The sequence below is a fragment of the Pecten maximus genome, chromosome 1 (assembly GCF_902652985.1).
Source record: "Pecten maximus chromosome 1, xPecMax1.1, whole genome shotgun sequence".
In the NCBI taxonomy this organism is placed as follows: domain Eukaryota; kingdom Metazoa; phylum Mollusca; class Bivalvia; order Pectinida; family Pectinidae; genus Pecten; species Pecten maximus.
In genome coordinates, this window is record NC_047015.1 from 7,653,723 (window position 1) to 7,673,573 (window position 19,851).

The 19,851-nt window shown below is 36.9% G+C and overlaps 2 protein-coding genes across 2 annotated transcripts in view; one reads left to right on the top strand and one right to left on the bottom strand.

Annotated features, from left to right (window-relative positions):
• On the bottom strand, nucleotides 1-6,092 carry LOC117323763 (glutathione S-transferase 3-like). The gene is made up of 4 exons (XM_033879200.1): nucleotides 5,886-6,092; nucleotides 4,376-4,595; nucleotides 3,095-3,277; nucleotides 1-1,835 (listed from the first exon to the last, which is right to left on the bottom strand). Exons 1-4 carry the CDS (start codon nucleotides 6,058-6,060, stop codon nucleotides 1,685-1,687), a joined length of 729 nt encoding a protein of 242 aa, XP_033735091.1. The 5' UTR covers nucleotides 6,061-6,092; the 3' UTR covers nucleotides 1-1,684.
• The window catches only part of LOC117334576 (probable flavin-containing monoamine oxidase A), a 25,294-nt gene continuing 11,387 nt past the window's right edge, over nucleotides 5,945-19,851 (top strand). The window contains exons 1-8 of the mRNA XM_033894658.1: nucleotides 5,945-6,353; nucleotides 6,737-6,824; nucleotides 7,543-7,717; nucleotides 9,811-9,928; nucleotides 13,805-13,962; nucleotides 15,366-15,455; nucleotides 17,343-17,430; nucleotides 19,089-19,189. Of these exons, the coding sequence (XP_033750549.1) occupies nucleotides 6,233-6,353; nucleotides 6,737-6,824; nucleotides 7,543-7,717; nucleotides 9,811-9,928; nucleotides 13,805-13,962; nucleotides 15,366-15,455; nucleotides 17,343-17,430; nucleotides 19,089-19,189 (939 nt within the window). The 5' untranslated portion in view covers nucleotides 5,945-6,232. The remainder of the gene's footprint in view (nucleotides 6,354-6,736; nucleotides 6,825-7,542; nucleotides 7,718-9,810; nucleotides 9,929-13,804; nucleotides 13,963-15,365; nucleotides 15,456-17,342; nucleotides 17,431-19,088; nucleotides 19,190-19,851) is intronic.

Consider the following 19,851-nt stretch of genomic DNA (forward strand, 5'->3'; position numbering starts at 1 on the left):
TTAGAGGTTATGTGTAAGGTTAACTGGCAATGTTTACATATCTAAAACATGTGCCATATTTTTCAGAATTTGGCATTTTTACTGTACACTGCTACCTAACATGTAAAATATGGAAGAGTGTCCTTAACGTTACGTTACGTTGTATCAAGTGATTGACATGGCTGTAATTGATGTTAAGTGATTGACATGGCTGTAATGGGTTTGCGTCAGTGATTGACATGGCTGTAATAGGTTTGTATCAAGTGATTGACATGGCTGTAATGGGTTTGCGTCAGTGATTGACATGGCTGTAATGGGTTTATGTCAAGTGATTGACATGGCTGTAATGGGTTTATGTCAAGTGATTCACATGGACTGTAATGGGTTTGTATCAGGTGATTCACATATCTGTGATGGGTTTGCGTCAGTGATTGACATGTCTGTGATGGGTTTGTATCAAGTGATTGACATGGTTGTAATGGGTTTGTATCAAGTGATTGACATGGCTGTAATGGGTTTGTATCAAGTGATTGACATGGCTGTAATGGGTTTGCGTCAGTGATTGACATGGCTGTAATGGGTTTGCGTCAGTGATTGACATGGTTGTAAGTGGTTGGTGTCAAGTGATTGACATGGCTTTAAGCGGTTTGTATCGGATGATTGACATGGCTGTAATGGATGTGTGTCAGTGATTGACATGGCTGAAATGGGTTTGCGTCAGTGATTGACATGGCTGTAATGGGTTTGTATCAGGTGATTCACATGTCTGTGATGGGTTTGCGTCAGTGATTGACATGTCTGTAATGGGGTTGTGTCAAGTAATTGACATGGCTGTAATGGGTTTGTATCGGTAATTGACATGGCTGTAAGGGGTTTGCGTCAAGTGATTGACATGGCTGTAATGGGTTTGCGTCAGTGATTGACATGGCGATTGTTTAGAGGAACAGGGACATATCTCCAACATGGAGTGCTTAGGAGTAAAGGGATCGTATATCAAATTTATCAATTTTTTTATTTTGATAGATTACAATTCCGACTGAGCATTTCGTAAAGAATATGTGCTTTATATCAATGGAAATTGTCTAATTCTTTTAAATCACATAGTATTTTAACAGAATAAGACCATTTCAATTGATATAATGTACAAATTCTATAAGAAAATCTCACTCGTAGTTATGATTTATTAAAATCTAAAAATTGATAAATTTGAGATCCGACCCTTTACTTCTAACCAATCCATGTTGGAGATACGTCCTTGCTATGGAGGAAATGTTTGCTGTAAGGGTTTTGTGCTCTTAAACTGCCGAGATAACGAAAATTTAAAAATAATGATTAGTAATAGATAACGAAAAAGGACGCGGTGGCTATGAAAGGGTGCAGAGCGGTTATGAAGGAAATGTTTGTTTGAATGAGTTTCTGGTTTGTAATCTGTCGAGGTAGTGAACTTTTTCAGAATACGGAGCGACTACGAAGGAAATGTGTTCTTGAAGGCGTACCTGCTCTGTAATCTGCTGAGATAACTGATGATTTCAGGGTACAGAGCGGCTACGAAGGAAATGTGTTCTGGAAGGCGTACCTGTTCTGTAATCTGCTGAGATAGCTGATGATTTCAGGGTACAGAGTGGCTACGAAGGAAATGTGTTCTGGAAGGCGTACCTGCTCTGTAATCTGCTGAGATAACTGATGATTTCAGGGTACAGAGTGGCTACGAAGGAAATGTGTTCTGGAAGGCGTACCTGCTCTGTAATCTGCTGAGATAGCTGATGATTTCAGGGTACTGGTCAATTAGACATCCTTCTCTCATTCCTGATGCCCACCAAATGTTGTATCCCATAATACAGTCAGCAGCGGTGAATCTGTAAAAAGCAGACGTGTAAACAGCTATTTCTTTCCCTAATACATAAAATATTTTGTATGATTAGGGGCGTCATCATCCTGATTTGGATTGGGGACGGCAAGAGCTCAATACATTGTATGTAGTTACGTTTAGATTTAAATTAAATTATGCGATGTTGACTTCTGATTGCAGGTAGGCTATTCCGTGGCAGTAGCAAAACAAGCTACAGGCTACATAAATGATAATTTGTCTTATCACTGGCGAAACCAGCCTTGTTTTAATGTGCATCTTTACTATAAAGCCCGCGAAGCGACCCGACGTTGTCAAGTGGGTATAGTAACCAATCAAATTTTCAGTGACACACCTTTAACAATGACATCAGATGACAGGTTTGACCATTTTAAACATTTTACCACGAGTTCTATTCTTCACAAGCTTAAACGAGGACGCCACTGCTTATCTCTCTGATTTATCTCTCGTGATAACTCGGGATTATATGTTAAACTGCGCATAAAGATGATAACCTCACGAGCTATCTCTCTTGTGATAACTCGGGATTGTATAATAGACCGTGTGGTGTATGTCTATATATAGGATTTATATGACCTGTAATTTTGTGTGAAAGCTTACCCACTTACAGGCCGAAATACTGGACGTTAAACCCTTCAAAGATAATAGTGTCCAGTATTTAACTCTCCGAGAACACCAGGTTAAAAACCTTATGAACAGGGGCACTGATTCAGAATATAGATACGCATTTTTTATTTTTTGAAAAGTATCTAAAAAGCAAACGACAGATCAGAGTGTGGATTGTCAAAAATATGGTGAGAGGAGTTAATGCACCTCCCATTCTCTAATCAATTTGTTTACTACACATTTAATTAGTCCCTACTGGTGTCACTGACGAGGATAAAATCCCTCCTAGATATCTATATATTTAGTCCCCACTGGTGTCACTGACGAGGATAAAATCCCTCCTAGATATCTATATATTTAGTCCCTACTGGTGTCACTGACGAGGATAAAATCCCTCCTAGATATCTATATATTTAGTCCCTACTGGTGTCACTGACGTGTCCTAGAAGGACGATAGAGTGGTATTCACATTACCGATATTAGCCCGAGTTTCCTCTGGCCCTGACACCATAAGTCTGGGGCTATACCGATAGAGCATTACCGATAGTAGCCCGAGTTTCCTCTGGCCCTGACACCATGAGTCTGGGGCTATACCGATATATACTGTACCTATTATATCAAGTTTATTTTAGGGGTACTTACTTGTCTCCACAAATAAACGATTTTCCTTTGAGGTAGTTATTAAAGTAGTCGGCAAAAACCTGAAATTTGTCGGTCATCCTTTTAACAAGTTGTTCATTTTGATCCTCTGAATCCGTCAAATACCACTGTAAATAGATGGTTTCCATCATGTCATCCAGGGTGCTGCAGGCGTACACTATCCAGCTGGAGTGAGATTATACATTGACATATCAATACTTTATTTGGGATTTGTGTAACTATTCCAGTGTGGGATCTGTTGAAGTAATTAAATATAAAAACTTTGGGAACTTTCGCGAATACTTAGATAGGGGGAACGAGTTACGTGTAAGGGCGGTTATCGCCCGTAAAAGTACACGTCCACCCTACTTACAACACATTAAACGCACTTGACAACTGTTGCCTGATAAAGTAAGTCAAAGTTGTTTGTTTGAACAAACTTGGCACTCCTTTATCTCGAGGTACTACTTGTCCAATATCGTGATTCTGTTATTAAGAAGGCATATAAGATTTAAAAAGATGCCACATCGTTCAGGCCAAACATCAGGTCTCTGGGCCTCTTGGTTACTGGGACGCAAAGAGATGGTTTAAATATGTCAGCACATGTGACCCCTATGACTTTAATATGGGTCGATGTCATTTCTTTTCGCAAACTTTGTCGGGCGTAATCCCGTGAACCTAATAGTTACTCATCTTGATTCTAAGTCTTCAGTTAACCAGAAGAACGCATTGCAATGTTTGAAATAAAAGACCAATGTGAATACCGGTCAATGTCGTTTCTTGTCGCAAATTTTGTCGCAAATTTTGTTGGGCATGACCCAAGTAACTTACTAGACAAAAATTCTTGATCATTAAGAAAGGGTTCTTGAAGTGTTTCAATTAATTTGCCCCATGTGAACTTGAATATGTGTCGAGGAAATTTCTTTTTGCAATTTGTTTTTTTGGGCTCATCGCAGAAAGTTAACTGCCAAACATTTTGATCCTAGCCCTTTTGGTTATAGAAATGAAGATATTTAAGTGTTTCAACTTTGACCCTAGCTGTGACCTGTAATGAAACTCAGGAAGCTGCCATCATGGCTCTAAGGCCTTCCGTTCTTTGGAAGAAGTCGTTTAAAGGAAGCGTTACCGGACGACGGACGGGCGTAAATACGGACGAGTTCGACTAGTGGGTATGTGTAGTCTTTTGTCATGTGACTTGTGTAGTGCAACACCCAACAGTCATATACAATTCGGAATTTAGGACTTGATAATGATAATGTGAACCTATACGTCAACGGGGCATACTTATAGTAGTCAGCAATCCATTGTGTCTCCGGAACAAGGCTTTTATGGAAGTCTGCCATGTACAAACAGATAGCCCCGGACTCGATAATGGTGTTGCCGTCCTCCAGCACCAGGGCGGGAATGGTACAGTGAGGGTGAACCGCTGTCTTGTAGGACTCGCACTTTCTTTTGTCGTGTGGATCCATTTCTATCATTTTTATATTGTTGTCAATCCCAAGCTCTAAAAGCAGATCAAACAGAGAAGTGATACGATCATGGCACTGAAAATCTAGCTATGTGACCAAATCATACTAATATCAGACAAAAAGCCATTTCAAGGTATTCTGGGTGTGTCGATGACGCATCATTTATGTTAATTTGACATGATTAATATTCAATTACCAATTTTGATATGTCATATTTTGTGCACAGCTACAGAGAAGCGGGGACGTATATACAGGTCTATGTACGTCCCTGAGAGACATCATTTTCATTCCATAGTCTATCACCTAGTAGCGGATTCATACAGTTTGCAAAAAAAATTTGTTTCATACCCCGATGAAACTAAAAAAAAATTGACATCAACGCTTATAATTAATTTTTGAAAATGATTTTCTAATTTAAAACATGTTTTATGTACAATTTTACTGGTTTTAAATGGGATTCTTTTTCTCAAATCAATACGCAGCGTCAATTGTCGTATTGTGACGTCACATTTTTCGCGCCATTCTCGGAATTTCTTTCATAGAAGAATGAAAAGAATTTTTCGACCAATGACATTTGAGTATTTACCATGAAAACAAAGAAAATTAATTATATTGATTGAATTGAATTAAACGTACCAGAGTGAAGCAACACTATAACTTTTATTCCATAATCTATCACCACTAATGAAATATAATTAGCCTTGATTAAATGTTTGTTTGTTTTTGTTTAACGTCCTATTAACAGCGAGGGTCATTTAAGGACGTGCCAGGTTTGGAGGTGGAGGAAAGCCGGAGTACCCGGAGAAAAACCACCGGTCTACGGTCAGTACCTGGCAACTGCCCCACGTAGGTTTCGAACTCGCAACCCAGTGGTGGAGGGCTAGTGATAAAGTGTCGGTACACCTTAACCACTCGGCCACCGCGGCCCCCCTTGATTAAAAAAATGCTGCTTGAAGAGTTTGCACCAAACATGGCATGTCCTCCTATTAGTTGAGTTGACTATTCTTTGTGTGAACTTCCCAACACGTGTAATGTGTGGACTGAAAAGCTGTACTATCGTCAGCTAAAATGCCGTAATCTGTAATAACAGGTCGTCAAGTGAAGATACCTCAACTTGTACAAACTCGAGTTATATAACAGAGGCCATTTTGATAAAGCAGAATGCCTTAAAACTATAAATACAGCTAAACAATATTTACTTTGGAATAAGTCCATCCAATGAAGTATGAACTTTTAAAAGACAATTATGACAACTAAACAAAGTAACATGTTTACTTCGGAACTATTTTGTGTATACTTTTCCCACTCTTCACCGGAACACTTACCTGTAGCTAACCAAATGCACCGCATAGATCTGTAGTTTGGATAAGTGTATAATGTGATGCGATGCCTGCTTTCTTTCCTCCTGTGACTCTCTGTTTTCCGATAATAGCACCAGAGACACACAACAGCTATAAGAACTCCAGGTCCTGCTATGCTGTGCAAATCAATTTTTCCCATATTACCAAAACTGTTTAGATAAAAAGAGCTAGAAAAACGTCAGGTATCCAAAAGAAACAACATTTTGTTCGGGGATATCGCAATTTATGAACGCTTTTCTGATATGTCTTCGATACGCACTCCATAAAGTGCGGTGCCTCGACAAGTCAGCGGGTGAATCTACGCTACAACTATGGCAGAAGGTCAGGAAGTGGACGTCGCGATAGTGGGCGGTGGCCTTTCTGGACTGACAGCAGCTTATCATCTACACAGAAAAGATCCAGGCCTGAGTGTTGTTGTACTGGAAGCCAAAGGTAATACAATAATACAGACCAATATAGCAAACTACCGTCAATAATCACGTGATCCTATATTCAAAACTGGGTCAAAGTATGGAACCCTATATTATAGTCATTATGAAACCACTCAACAGTTGTAAAAAAATGTGCACACAAAAGTTGTTACAAGAACCAAGAGGTGAAGATATCAATCAAATCTGCTAAAATCTAAAATTGTGATGTGTTATACAGATGCACTTTCACTCCTATAACTGTAGTAACTATTACATCATAACGCAATAATAATAAAAACGATAAAGCAAAAAACTTAAGGTGTTGATTTGATAAATTTTGGTAGATGGTCGAACAAAAAATGTATTAGATTGATTATCTAGATAGATGATTTTTTTGTATTACAGATCGAGTTGGAGGAAGAACACTAACCGTTGAACTAGACAATGGTAACAGTACAGACAAATGGGACCTTGGAGGGCAATGGGTCAGCAGGTATATTAATAGTACAGGTACATGCTGTAGAAGACAATGGGTCAGCAGGTATAATAATAGTACAGGTACATGTTGTAGGAGACAATGGGTCAGCAGGTATAATAATAGTACAGGTACATGCTGTAGGAGACAATGGGTCAGCAGGTATAACAATAGTACAGGTACATGCTGTAGGAGACAATGGGTCAGCAGGTATAATAATAGTACAGGTACATGTTGTAGGAGACAATGGGTCAGCAGGTATAATAATAGTACAGGTACATGTTGTAGGAGACAATGGGTCAGCAGGTATAATAATAATACAGGTACATGCTGTAGTAGACAATGGGTCAGCAGGTATAATAATAGTACAGGTACATGCTGTAGGAGACAATGGGTCAGCAGGTATAATAATAGTACAGGTACATGTTGTAGGAGACAATGGGTCAGCAGGTATAATAATAGTACAGGTACATGCTGTAGGAGACAATGGGTCAGCAGGTATAATAATAGTACAGGTACATGCTGTAGAAGGAGAATGGGTGAGCTGGTATATTATTAGTAAAGGTGTAGGACAATGGGTTGGTATTTAGTACAATATTTTTTCTGCATTATATTGAGTCATTTGAATAAATTCATACGTTACCTATGATATATTTAAGTGAAATGAAAGATATGATTCTGATGTAAATCTACTTGTCACAGTGCTCCAGATCTATATCCTGTACTCTTGATTCAGGTGTCAACCTCACATTACAAAACTGTTGGCCGAGCTGGGTCTGGAAACTTACCCACAGTACATACAGGGAAGAAAATTCATGCAGTTTGGAGGAGACACAGTTACAAGTTATACCTCTGATATACCATCTCTATCTGGACTGGCTCTCCTTGATTTACAGTGTATGATAAATCGGGTGAGAATTTACAGTGTATGATAAATCGGGTGAGAATTTACAGTGCATGATAAATCAGGTGAGAATTTACAGTGCATGATAAATCGGGTGAGAATTTATAGTGTATGATAAATCGGGTGAGAATTTACAGTGCATGATAAATTGGGTGAGAATTTACAGTGCATGATAAATCAGGTGAGAATTTACAGTGTATGATAAATCGGGTGAGAATTTACAGTGTATGATAAATAGGGTGAGAATTTACAGTGTATGATAAATAGGGTGAGAATTTACAGTGCATGATAAATTGGGTGAGAATTTACAGTGCATGATAAATCGGGTCAGAATTTACAGTACATTATAAATCAGGTGAGAATTTACAGTGTATGATAAATAGGGTGAGAATTTACAGTGCATGATAAATTGGGTGAGAATTTACAGTGCATGATAAATCGGGTCAGAATTTACAGTACATTATAAATCAGGTGAGAATTTACAGTGCATGATAAATTGGGTGAGAATTTACAGTACATTATAAATCGGGTGAGAATTTACAGTTCATGATAAATCGGGTGAGAATTTACAGTGTATGATAAATTGGGTGAGAATTTACAGTGTATGATAAATCGGGTGAGAATTTACAGTGTATGATAAATAGGGTGAGAATTTACAGTGCATGATAAATTGGGTGAGAATTTACAGTGCATTATAAATCGGGTGAGAATTTACAGTACATTATAAATCAGGTGAGAATTTACAGTGTATGATAAATCGGGTGAGAATTTACAGTGTATGATAAATCGGGTGAGAATTTACAGTACATTATAAATTGGGTGAGAATTTACAGTGTATGATAAATTGGGTGAGAATTTACAGTGTATGATAAATTGGGTGAGAATTTACAGTGTATGATAAATTGGGTGAGAATTTACAGTGCCTGATAAATTGGGTGAGAATTTATAGAGTATGATAAATCGGGTGAGAATTTACAGTGTATGATAAATCGGGTGAGAATTTACAGTGTATGATAAATTGGGTGAGAATTTACCGTGCATGATAAATTGTGTGAGAATTTACAGTGCATTATAAATCGGGTGAGAATTTACAGTGTATGATAAATTGGGTGAGAATTTACCGTGCATGATAAATTGGGTGATAATTTACAGTGCATGATGAATTGGGTGAGAATTTACAGTGTATGATAAATCGGGTGAGAATTTACAGTGTATGATAAATTGGGTGAGAATTTACCGTGCATGATAAATTGGGTGAGAATTTACAGTGCATTATAAATCGGGTGAGAATTTACAGTGTATGATAAATTGGGTGAGAATTTACCGTGCATGATAAATTGGGTGATAATTTACAGTGCATGATGAATTGGGTGAGAATTTACAGTGTATGATAAATTGGGTGAGAATTTACAGTGTATGATAAATCGGGTGAGAATTTACAGTGCATGATAAATTAGTTGAGAATTTAAAGTGCATGATAAATTGGGTGAGAATTTACAGTGTATGATAAATTGGGTGAGAATTTGCTGTATGTTCAAGCCTTGTTGATCAAGTTAATGCTTATTGAGTTTGAATACCCACCCAATACTGGTTAACTCGCCCTTCACCAATATTTGGTCTCCAAAGGTGGCCATCTTTGATTTGATTTGGAGCATTATTTGAAATTTTTTGGCATCTAAAATTTGTCGACACCATTTCCCAAGAATAAGTGGATGCATCTTTCCTAAATTTCATGTAAGGTTCCCTTTATTGTTGTGCATGCTGAATTTTGAGATTAGCTGATCAGAAGAACAAAATGCCTGCCAGATTGCCAGGCAATCTTCAGACTGACCAGAAGATAACATCGGCTTTGCTCTTTTAGTAAACTGGCCCTCACTTTTATACAACATAATTTAAATCTCAGCAGTATAAGACTTTTGAATTTGCACAATTGATTTACTTTTGATGAAGATGTGTATAAAGCACAAATAATTAATAGAATCTTAGAGAAAGATGCAGAAACAAACTACTGCTAATCTGATGGTAGTGAGTGCCAAGATCTCCCAGGAATTTCTTGTTAAAAGCTGTAGTTTATTTGATATTGTTGATTTTGTGTCCAAGTTAGAGAAGCTGAGGAAAATGGTGGATGTCAGTGCTCCATACAAACTTAATAACTATGCTGCTGAGTTGGATGGCATGTCACTGGAGAGCTTTATGAGAAAGTACATGTGGACGAAAAGTAAGTCTTATATATACTTACTACATGATCAGTCTACTTACAAGTGGACGAAAAGTAAGTCTCGTATATACTTACTACACGTTCAGTCTACTTACAAGTGGACGAAGAGTAAGTCTCGTATATACTTACTACACGTTCAGTCTACTTACATGTGGACGAAGAGTAAGTCTCGTATATACTTACTACACGTTCAGTCTACTTACAAGTGGACGAAGAGTAAGTCTCGTATATATACTTACTACATGATCAGTCTACTTACATGTGGACGAAGAGTAAGTCTCGTATATACTTACTACACGTTCAGTCTACTTACATGTGGACGAAGAGTAAGTCTCGTATATACTTACTACACGTTCAGTCTACTTACATGTGGATGAAGAGTAAGTCTCGTATATACTTACTACACGTTCAGTCTACTTACATGTGGACGAAGAGTAAGTCTCGTATATACTTACTACACGTTCAGTCTACTTACATGTGGACGAAGAGTAAGTCTCGTATATACTTACTACACGTTCAGTCTACTTACATGTGGACGAAAAGTAAGTCTCGTATATACTTACTACACATTCAGTCTACTTACAACTGGACGAAGAGTAAGTCTCGTATATACTTACTACATGTTCAGTCTACTTACATGTGGACGAAAAGTAAGTCTCGTATATATACTTACTACATGATCAGTCTACTTACATGTGGACGAAAAGTAAGTCTCGTATATATACTTACTACACGTTCAGTCTACTTACAACTGGACGAAGAGTAAGTCTCGTATATACTTACTACACGTTCAGTCTACTTACATGTGGACGAAGAGTAAGTCTCGTATATATACTTACTACATGATCAGTCTACTTACATGTGGACGAAGAGTAAGTCTCATATATACTTACTACACATTCAGTCTACTTACATGTGGACGAAGAGTAAGTCTCGTATATACTTACTACACGTTCAGTCTACTTACATGTGGACGAAAAGTAAGTCTCGTATATACTTACTACACGTTCAGTCTACTTACATGTGGACGAAGAGTAAGTCTCGTATATACTTACTACACGTTCAGTCTACTTACATGTGGACGAAGAATAAGTCTCGTATATACTTACTACACATTCAGTCTACTTACAAGTGGACGAAGAGTAAGTCTCGTATATACTTACTACACGTTCAGTCTACTTACAAGTGGACGAAGAGTAAGTCTCGTATATACTTACTACACGTTCAGTCTACTTACAAGTGGACGAAGAGTAAGTCTCGTATATACTTACTACACGTTCAGTCTACTTACAAGTGGACGAAGAGTAAGTCTCGTATATACTTACTACACGTTCAGTCTACTTACATGTGGACGAAGAGTAAGTCTCGTATATACTTACTACACGTTCAGTCTACTTACAAGTGGACGAAGAGTAAGTCTCGTATATACTTACTACACGTTCAGTCTACTTACAAGTGGACGAAGAGTAAGTCTCGTATATTCTTACTACATGTTCAGTCTACTTACATGTGGAGGAAGAGTAAGTCTCGTATATACTTACTACACGTTCAGTCTACTTACAAGTGGACGAAGAGTAAGTCTCGTATATACTTACTACACGTTCAGTCTACTTACATGTGGACGAAGAGTAAGTCTCGTATATACTTACTACACGTTCAGTCTACTTACATGTGGACGAAGAGTAAGTCTCGTATATACTTACTACACGTTCAGTCTACTTACATGTGGACGAAGAGTAAGTCTCGTATATACTTACTACACGTTCAGTCTACTTACATGTGGACGAAGAGTAAGTCTCGTATATACTTACTACACGTTCAGTCTACTTACAAGTGGACGAAGAGTAAGTCTCGTATATACTTACTACACGTTCAGTCTACTTACATGTGGACGAAGAGTAAGTCTCGTATATACTTACTACACGTTCAGTCTACTTACAAGTGGACGAAGAGTAAGTCTCGTATATACTTACTACACGTTCAGTCTACTTACATGTGGAGGAAGAGTAAGTCTCGTATATTCTTACTACATGTTAGTCTACTTACAAGTGGACGAAGAGTAAGTCTCGTATATACTTACTACACGTTCAGTCTACTTACAAGTGGACGAAGAGTAAGTCTCGTATATACTTACTACACGTTCAGTCTACTTACAAGTGGACGAAGAGTAAGTCTCGTATATACTTACTACACGTTCAGTCTACTTACAAGTGGACGAAAAATAAGTCTCGTATATACTTACTACACGTTCAGTCTACTTACAAGTGGACGAAAAGTAAGTCTCGTATATACTTACTACACGTTCAGTCTACTTACATGTGGACGCAAAAATAAGTTTTGTATATGCTTACTACATGTTCAGTCTACTAATCCACAGGTGTCTGCATCCGGTTTGTATTCATAGAAAAAATATTAGCCCCTACTACTAAATCAAGTTGGAAGTGGGGGTGAGCTTTGATTCACTTTGAATTTCAGTTAAATCTGACTTAAAGTATCAAATGGTCACAAACTTCAGTAACGTACTTTGGATAAGAACCCTTAAATATGAATAGTTATCCTTTTGTCATTTGACAATGATTTAAAGATGAGAAAATGGACCAAGAGTGGTCGAGCCAGCGGTCGATGCATCGGCTGGGTGTGGAACGGAAGCAGGGTGTCCATTTCAGAGCAATTTTGTAATGGTCAATCTGATTATTCAGCAGCTCTGTAAACAATACTAATTATGATTATTGACCAATCAGACTCCTTGTTTTAACACATCTCCAACAGAGATAGCCTACTTCCATTACACAATCGATGCATCGTCTGATTTTCAAGTGTTACACTTGCTGATATAGTAGGAGTTAATATTTTTTTCTGTAAATACTAACCAGATGCAGACACCTGTGACTAATCACACCATCAGTAGATGATTGGCTGCTCAAAGTGTGTCTGTCCCTCAGATTTTTCGTCCATTGTAAAATTGCTATACTAGATTACTGCTAATTCTCTGAAAACACTGAAAGGGGAGTGGTCAGTGGTGGAACATGGTTGCATGTTCCCCTTGTTCCATATTTTGTAATATAGAACTGGAGATAGCTTTGGAAAACAGAATGGTGACTAAGACTAGATGTATCTCTAGAAAACAGAATGGTGACTAAGACTAGATGTATCTCTAGAAAACAGAATGGTGACTAATGTTGGATATATCTTTAGGAAACAGAATGGTGACTAAGACTAGATGTATCTCTAGAAAACAGAATGGTGACTAAGACTAGATGTATCTCTAGAAAACAGAATGGTGACTAATGTTGGATATATCTTTAGAAAACAGAATGGTGACTAAGACTAGATGTATCTCTAGAAAACAGAATGGTGACTAAGGTTGGATATATCTCTAGAAAACAGAATGGTGACTAAGGTTGGATATATCTCTAGAAAACAGAATGGTGACTAAGGTTGGATATATCTTTAGAAAACAGAATAGTGACTAAGACTGGAGAATATCTCTGGTTCTCTCTCTGTTGTTGACTGTGAGTTCATCTCTCGATCTCTCTCTGTTGTAAATGTTTAATGTGAAGCTTATTTGGAAAATAAGATGACCATTAGGCAGCCATGTTGAATTTCTGACATGTGACATTTTTCAGAAAGCACAGTAGGTATTTCTAATGACATTTTTCAGGTTCTCTTTGGTCCTTAGTCCATGTTTAATTTTGAGATTATCAACTTAAACATATGATATGTGTTTTTAGGCTTATCAATTTTTTGGTTTGATGAATTGTTGTGTGGTTTGCAACTTTGATAGAGGGAAAGCAAGGACTCAAGACATATAACAGTGCAGATTTCTTGTTAAATAGTTATAGAAGTACATACTGTTATTGACACTTTATATTTCAGGTGCTAAGGATTGTATTGATGCTGCCAACCGAACAGTTTTGGGAGTGGAGGCATCACAGGTCTCTGTACTTTTCTATCTCATGTATGTGTCTGCTGCAGGGGGTATTCAACCCTTAGTGGAGGCATCAGAAAACACTGGACAGGAGTCTAAAATTATAGTAAGTCATCCGCGATCAAAAAAACCCGGATAGGAGTCTAAAATTATAGTAAGTCATCCGCGATCAGAAAACATCGGACAGGAGTCTAAAATTATAGTAAGTCACCCACGATAAAAAAAACCCGGACAGGAATCTAAAATTATAGTAAGTCACCCGCGATAAAAAAAACCCGGACAGGAATCTAAAATTATAGTAAGTCACCCGCAATAAAAAAACCTGGACAGGAGTCTAAAATTATAGTAAGTCAACCACGATTAGAAAACATCGGACAGGAGCCTAAAATGATAGTAAGTCACTCGCGATCAGAAAACACCGGACAGGAGTCTAAAATTATAGTAAGTCACCCGCGATCAGAAAACACTGGACATGAGTCTAAAATTATAGTAAGTCACCCGCGATAAAAAAAAACCGGATAGGAGTCTTAAATTATAGTAAGTCGCCCGCGATCAAAAAACCCGGACAGGAGTCTAAAATTATAGTAAGTCACCTGCGATAAAAAAAACACAGACAGGAGTCTAAAATTATAGTAAGTCATCTGCAATCAGAAAACACCGGACAGGAGTCTAAAATTATAGTAAGTCACCCGCGATAAAAAAAAACGGACCGGAGTCTAAAATTATAGTTAATCGCCCACTATCAGAAAACACTAGACAGGAGTCTAAAATTATAGTAAGTCATCCGCGATAAAAAAACACTGAAACGGAGTCAAAAATTATAGTTAGACATCTGCGATCAAAAAACCCGGACAGGAGCCTAAAGTGATAGTAAGTCATCCGCGATCAGAAAACACCATGGAGTAGGGTATAGGGATATACATGATATATCCGGTCACTGAGTAGACTAGGGTATAGGGATATACATGATATATCAGGTCACTGAGTGGACTAGGGTATAGGGATATACATGATATATCAGGTCACTGAGTAGACTAGGTATAGGGATATACATGATATATCAGGTCACTGAGTGGACTAGAGTATAGGGATATACATGATATATCAGGTCACTGAGTGGACTAGGGTATAGGGATATACATGATATATCAGGTCACTGAGTGGACTAGAGTATAGGGATATACATGATATATCAGGTCACTGAGTGGACTAAGGTATAGGGATTTACATGATATATCAGGTCACTGAGTGGACTAAGGTATAGTATTTGTACATTTTGAGGGCAGTTTTTTTAGATACAATATATATTGTATTAATAACTTTGAAGTTCACATTGATTTAAACATGTTTTCTATAATATTGTATTCCTAACAGAGAGGTTCATGTCAATTCAGATGTATGGTATATCATATAGTATTCCTAACAGAAGGGTCCATGTTGAGTCAGACATACAATGTTTGTTATAGTTTATTCAGACATATAACATATGATATTTTATTCCTATAATAGGGAGGCTCTCAACAAATATCAAATATGTTGGCAGAGAAGGTTGGAAAAAGGCATGTTTTATTGGAGCATCCAGTTGATACCATTACACAGGTATGTACTATCACACAGGTATGTACTATCACACAGGTATGTACTATTACACAGGTATGTACTATCACACAGGTATGTACTATTACAGGTATGTACTATCACAGGTATGTACTATCACAGGTATGTACTATTACAGGTATGTACTATCACAGGTATGTACTATCACACAGGTATGTACTATCACAGATATGTACTATCACAGGTATGTACTATCACAGGTATGTTCTATTACACAGGTATGTACTATTACACAGGTATGTACTATCACAGATATGTACTATCACACAGGTATGTACTATCACAGGTATGTACTATTACACAGGTATGTACTATCACATAGGTATGTACTATTGCACAGGTATGTACTATTACACAGGTATGTACTACCACACAGGTATGTACTATCACACAGGTATGTACTATCACAGGTATGTACTATCACAGGTATGTACTATCACAGGTATGTACTATCACACAGGTATGTACTATCACACAGGTATGTACTACCACACAGGTATGTACTATTACAGGTATGTACTACCACACAGGTATGTATTATCACACAGGTATGTACTATTACAGGTATGTACTATTACAGGTATGCACTATCACACAGGTATGTACTACCACACAGGTACGTATTATTACAGGTATGTACTATCACACAGGTATGTACTATTACAGGTATGTACTATCACACAGGTATGTACTACCACACAGGTACGTATTATTACAGGTATGTACTATCACACAGGTATGTACTATTACAGGTATGTACTATTACAGGTATGTACTATCACACAGGTATGTACTACCACACAGGTATGTACTATTACAGGTATGTACTATCACACAGGTATGTACTATCACACAGGTATGTACTATCACACAGGTATGTACTATCACAGGTATGTACTATTACAGGTATGTACTATCACACAGGTATGTACTATCACAGGTATGTACTGTTACAGGTATGTACTGTCACACAGGTATGTACTATTACAGGTATGGACTATCACACAGGTATGTACTATTATACATATTTGTGCAGTTTAGCATGTGGGCCTGTGAGGAAAGAGTCAGAACTGGGACAAGTTTCTGTGGACAGCACACTCTCATTCATTAATATTTTGAAAATATTAGTCCCAACTAGGACAAATTTCTCATTGATCAATATTTATACATGTGAGGAAGGAATAAACTATCAATATTTATACACGTGAGGAAGGAATAAACTATCAATATTTATACGTGTGAGGAAGGAATAAACTATAATTTTGATGGAGTTACTTTAATATCTTGGACAAGGAATAAAATGCAAAAAGAAAAAAAACATGATGTCTGTTAAACGTCTCCAGCGGATGTTTTTATGTTCCTATATTCCTCTATTTGTTTGTTTGTCTGTCACACATTTTTGTTGTCATCACTCTTTGTGTTTACTAATGGAGTTTGATGTCATGTTGGGATATTGGTATAGCTGTCAAAAAAGAACTTTGTCTTCCCACTATTTTCCCTGTCTAGAAGTTTACTGTCACTCAATGTTTACACTGGATTACCTTGGACAGGATGTTTTGAATTGTCAAGGTCAAGGTGCCAGTTCCAGAAGTGTCCTACACTATTCATCATCACTCTAGCATATCTATTGACAGGTAAATCTTCACAGGCTTGCATTGGACATATCCTAAAGAAAACTTTGAAAACAGGTACTATCTGCCAAAGGTCAAGGTCAATGTTACAACTTAGAATTTAATTGGCACACTTTTTATAATCACCATTTCAGTACCCTGATTCTTTTAAGAACTACAGCACCAACATTCCAAGATCAATCAAAAACAAAAATTTGGTATAAAACACTATTACAAAACTGTGTATTGTCTATTTCAGGATGAGAATGGTGTTCTCATCTCTTGTAAAAATGGAGTCCGTGTGAAAGCTAAGCGAGTTGTCATGGCAACTCCACCACAACTTACAGGTAGGTCACAAGGTCACACATAAGTAGAAATCATCAAATATCATCTTAGTCATTAAACAATATTGTGTATTCCTCGAGTCTGTACTGTTACTTTTCTAAGCATTACAGTAAACATACAGGTTTGAAGCTTGTTTCAGAAACAGGGAAATAGTACACAGTATAGAGAGGGATATAACTAGCCTCTTCTTACACGAGGCCTCAGGTCTATTCACTTTGTTAGAGGGAACAAAAGCTTTGTCCTGAAAGTTCCATGCTTTGACTGTTTTGTTGTACCGAACTGAGATTTTTTTTATTAGACCACCATCATCAGATGGTGGACTATTCAAATCACCCTGCATCCATGGTCCGTTAATCCGTCAGTCCGTCCTCCCTCCCGTACGCTGAAACTATATATAGATTCCTAAATTTCCCTTCGTTCGATGTGCCTCTGGCTTGTGGATGACTTCGACAGTAAGTCCCGAGGTGTCCCTAGAGTATTAAAATGAAGGGCCTCAAAATAGCCCGCCAATGACATTGCAGCTTTAACTCATGCATGTTAACCGTGCCATCATGGGTCAGAGTTTTTCCAAGTCGCGGAAATGGTGTGGTTTTTGGAGGAAACAGAAGTACATGCATTGGAACGAGAATACATGTATATGGGATGTTATTGAAAGAAAAAATATCCACCTTTTTAACAATCATAAACATATTTCTCTACACACAGCAGAAACATGTTTTTTTCATCGAGAAATGTAGGCGGTGTCGATTTTTTGTCACAGAGAGCTTTCCTCCCTTTTCATATGTATATATGAACACTGGGGGTGTCATTTTAACCAAAATTTTAATCTAGCCCTCCAAAACGTCTCAAAATGTACTATACACACTAGGGAAGGTCCAAATACATGTAGACTGTAACAAATTCTTAAGTCCCTGTTGTCTGGAACATAACTTTGCCAACATTTTCTAGCAAGGTCAGTTTTTGCCCTTGGTGAAATCTTGTGTCTGGATCATATCTTTGCTTACATTTAAATTAGGTAATGAAACTTGGTATACATATAGATATATAAACCAGGTAATGAAACTTGGTGTACATATATAAACTAGGTAAGGAAACTTGGTATACATACAGATATATAAACCAGGTAATGAAACTTGGTATACATATAGATATATATATATATAAACTTGGTAATGAAACTTGGTATACCTATAGATATATATAAACTTGGTAATGAAACTTGGTATACATATAGATATATAAACCAGGTAATGAAACTTGGTATACATACAGATATATAAACTAGGTAATGAAACTTGGTATACATATATATATATAGATGTATATAAACTAGGTAATGAAACTTGGTATACATACAGATATATAAACCAGGTAATGAAACTTGGTATACATATAGATATATAAACCAGGTAATGAAACTTGGTATACATATATATATATAAACCAGGTAATGAAACTTGGTATACATATAGATATATAAACCAGGTAATTAAACTTGGTGTACATATATATATATATAAACTAGGTAATGAAACTTGGTGTACATATATATATATATAAACTAGGTAATGAAACTTGGTATACATATATAAACTAGGTAATGAAACTTGGTGTACATATATATATATTCTACTGATATTCTTGTTTTTAATATTTATAGGAAAAATAACATTCACTCCACCATTACCCGCTGAAAAACAGCAAATGATGAAGAGAATGCCAATGGGGGACATAATCAAAGTTATTGTAACTTACAAGGAGGTAAGATACTAAACGAAACTGACTGTACTGGACGTAGGATTGAAATTTTACGATCATCGTAACATACTTCCCAGTGAAAGTAGTTTTTTTATATGATACTTATTGAAATTTTACGATCATCTTAACATACTTCCCAGTGAAAGTACTTGTCTTTATATGATACTGTTCTGTTCCAAAAGAGGCAGTACATAGAAGTTAGTTCAGTGTCCATGATGTCAAGGTCATAGGTCAGTAAATTATATATTTTTTTTATGCTATCATATTAATGAATTAATTGATTTTAATGTTAGTAATATTTTGGTTACTGTTGATACATTTAGGATGTATTTGATGCATATATTATGTGATAACTCTGAACACTGATGTTCTGATGTATTGTAAAAGGAACTGTGTGACTTGTACATAGTGTTACATATGCTCTGATTGAGCATGCTTCTGGCTTAGTTGTTATCACATGGGACGCCCAGGTTCGATTCCTGTCGGGTCAGAAATGTAATTTTCCTTGTTCTGTCACATTGTTGATTTATATACCTCAGTTACAAGTGTTTCAGTTCTGATTTATTGAAATAAAAAAGAAAACTCCTTTCAGTTCTGGTTTTATGAAATTACAAAGAAAACTCCTTTCAGTTCTGGTTTTATGAAATTACAAAGAAAACTCCTTT

Coding starts and splice junctions, on each gene's coding strand:
- LOC117323763 (XM_033879200.1), bottom strand. CDS start 6,060: ATGGGAAAAATTGATTTGCACAGCATAGCAGGACCTGGAGTTCTTATA. Junction 4,596..5,885: donor GTGCATTTGGTTAGCTACAG/GTAAGTGTTCCG, acceptor ATCTGCTTTTAG/AGCTTGGGATTGACAACAAT. Junction 3,278..4,375: donor TGGATTGCTGACTACTATAA/GTATGCCCCGTT, acceptor ATCTCACTCCAG/CTGGATAGTGTACGCCTGCA.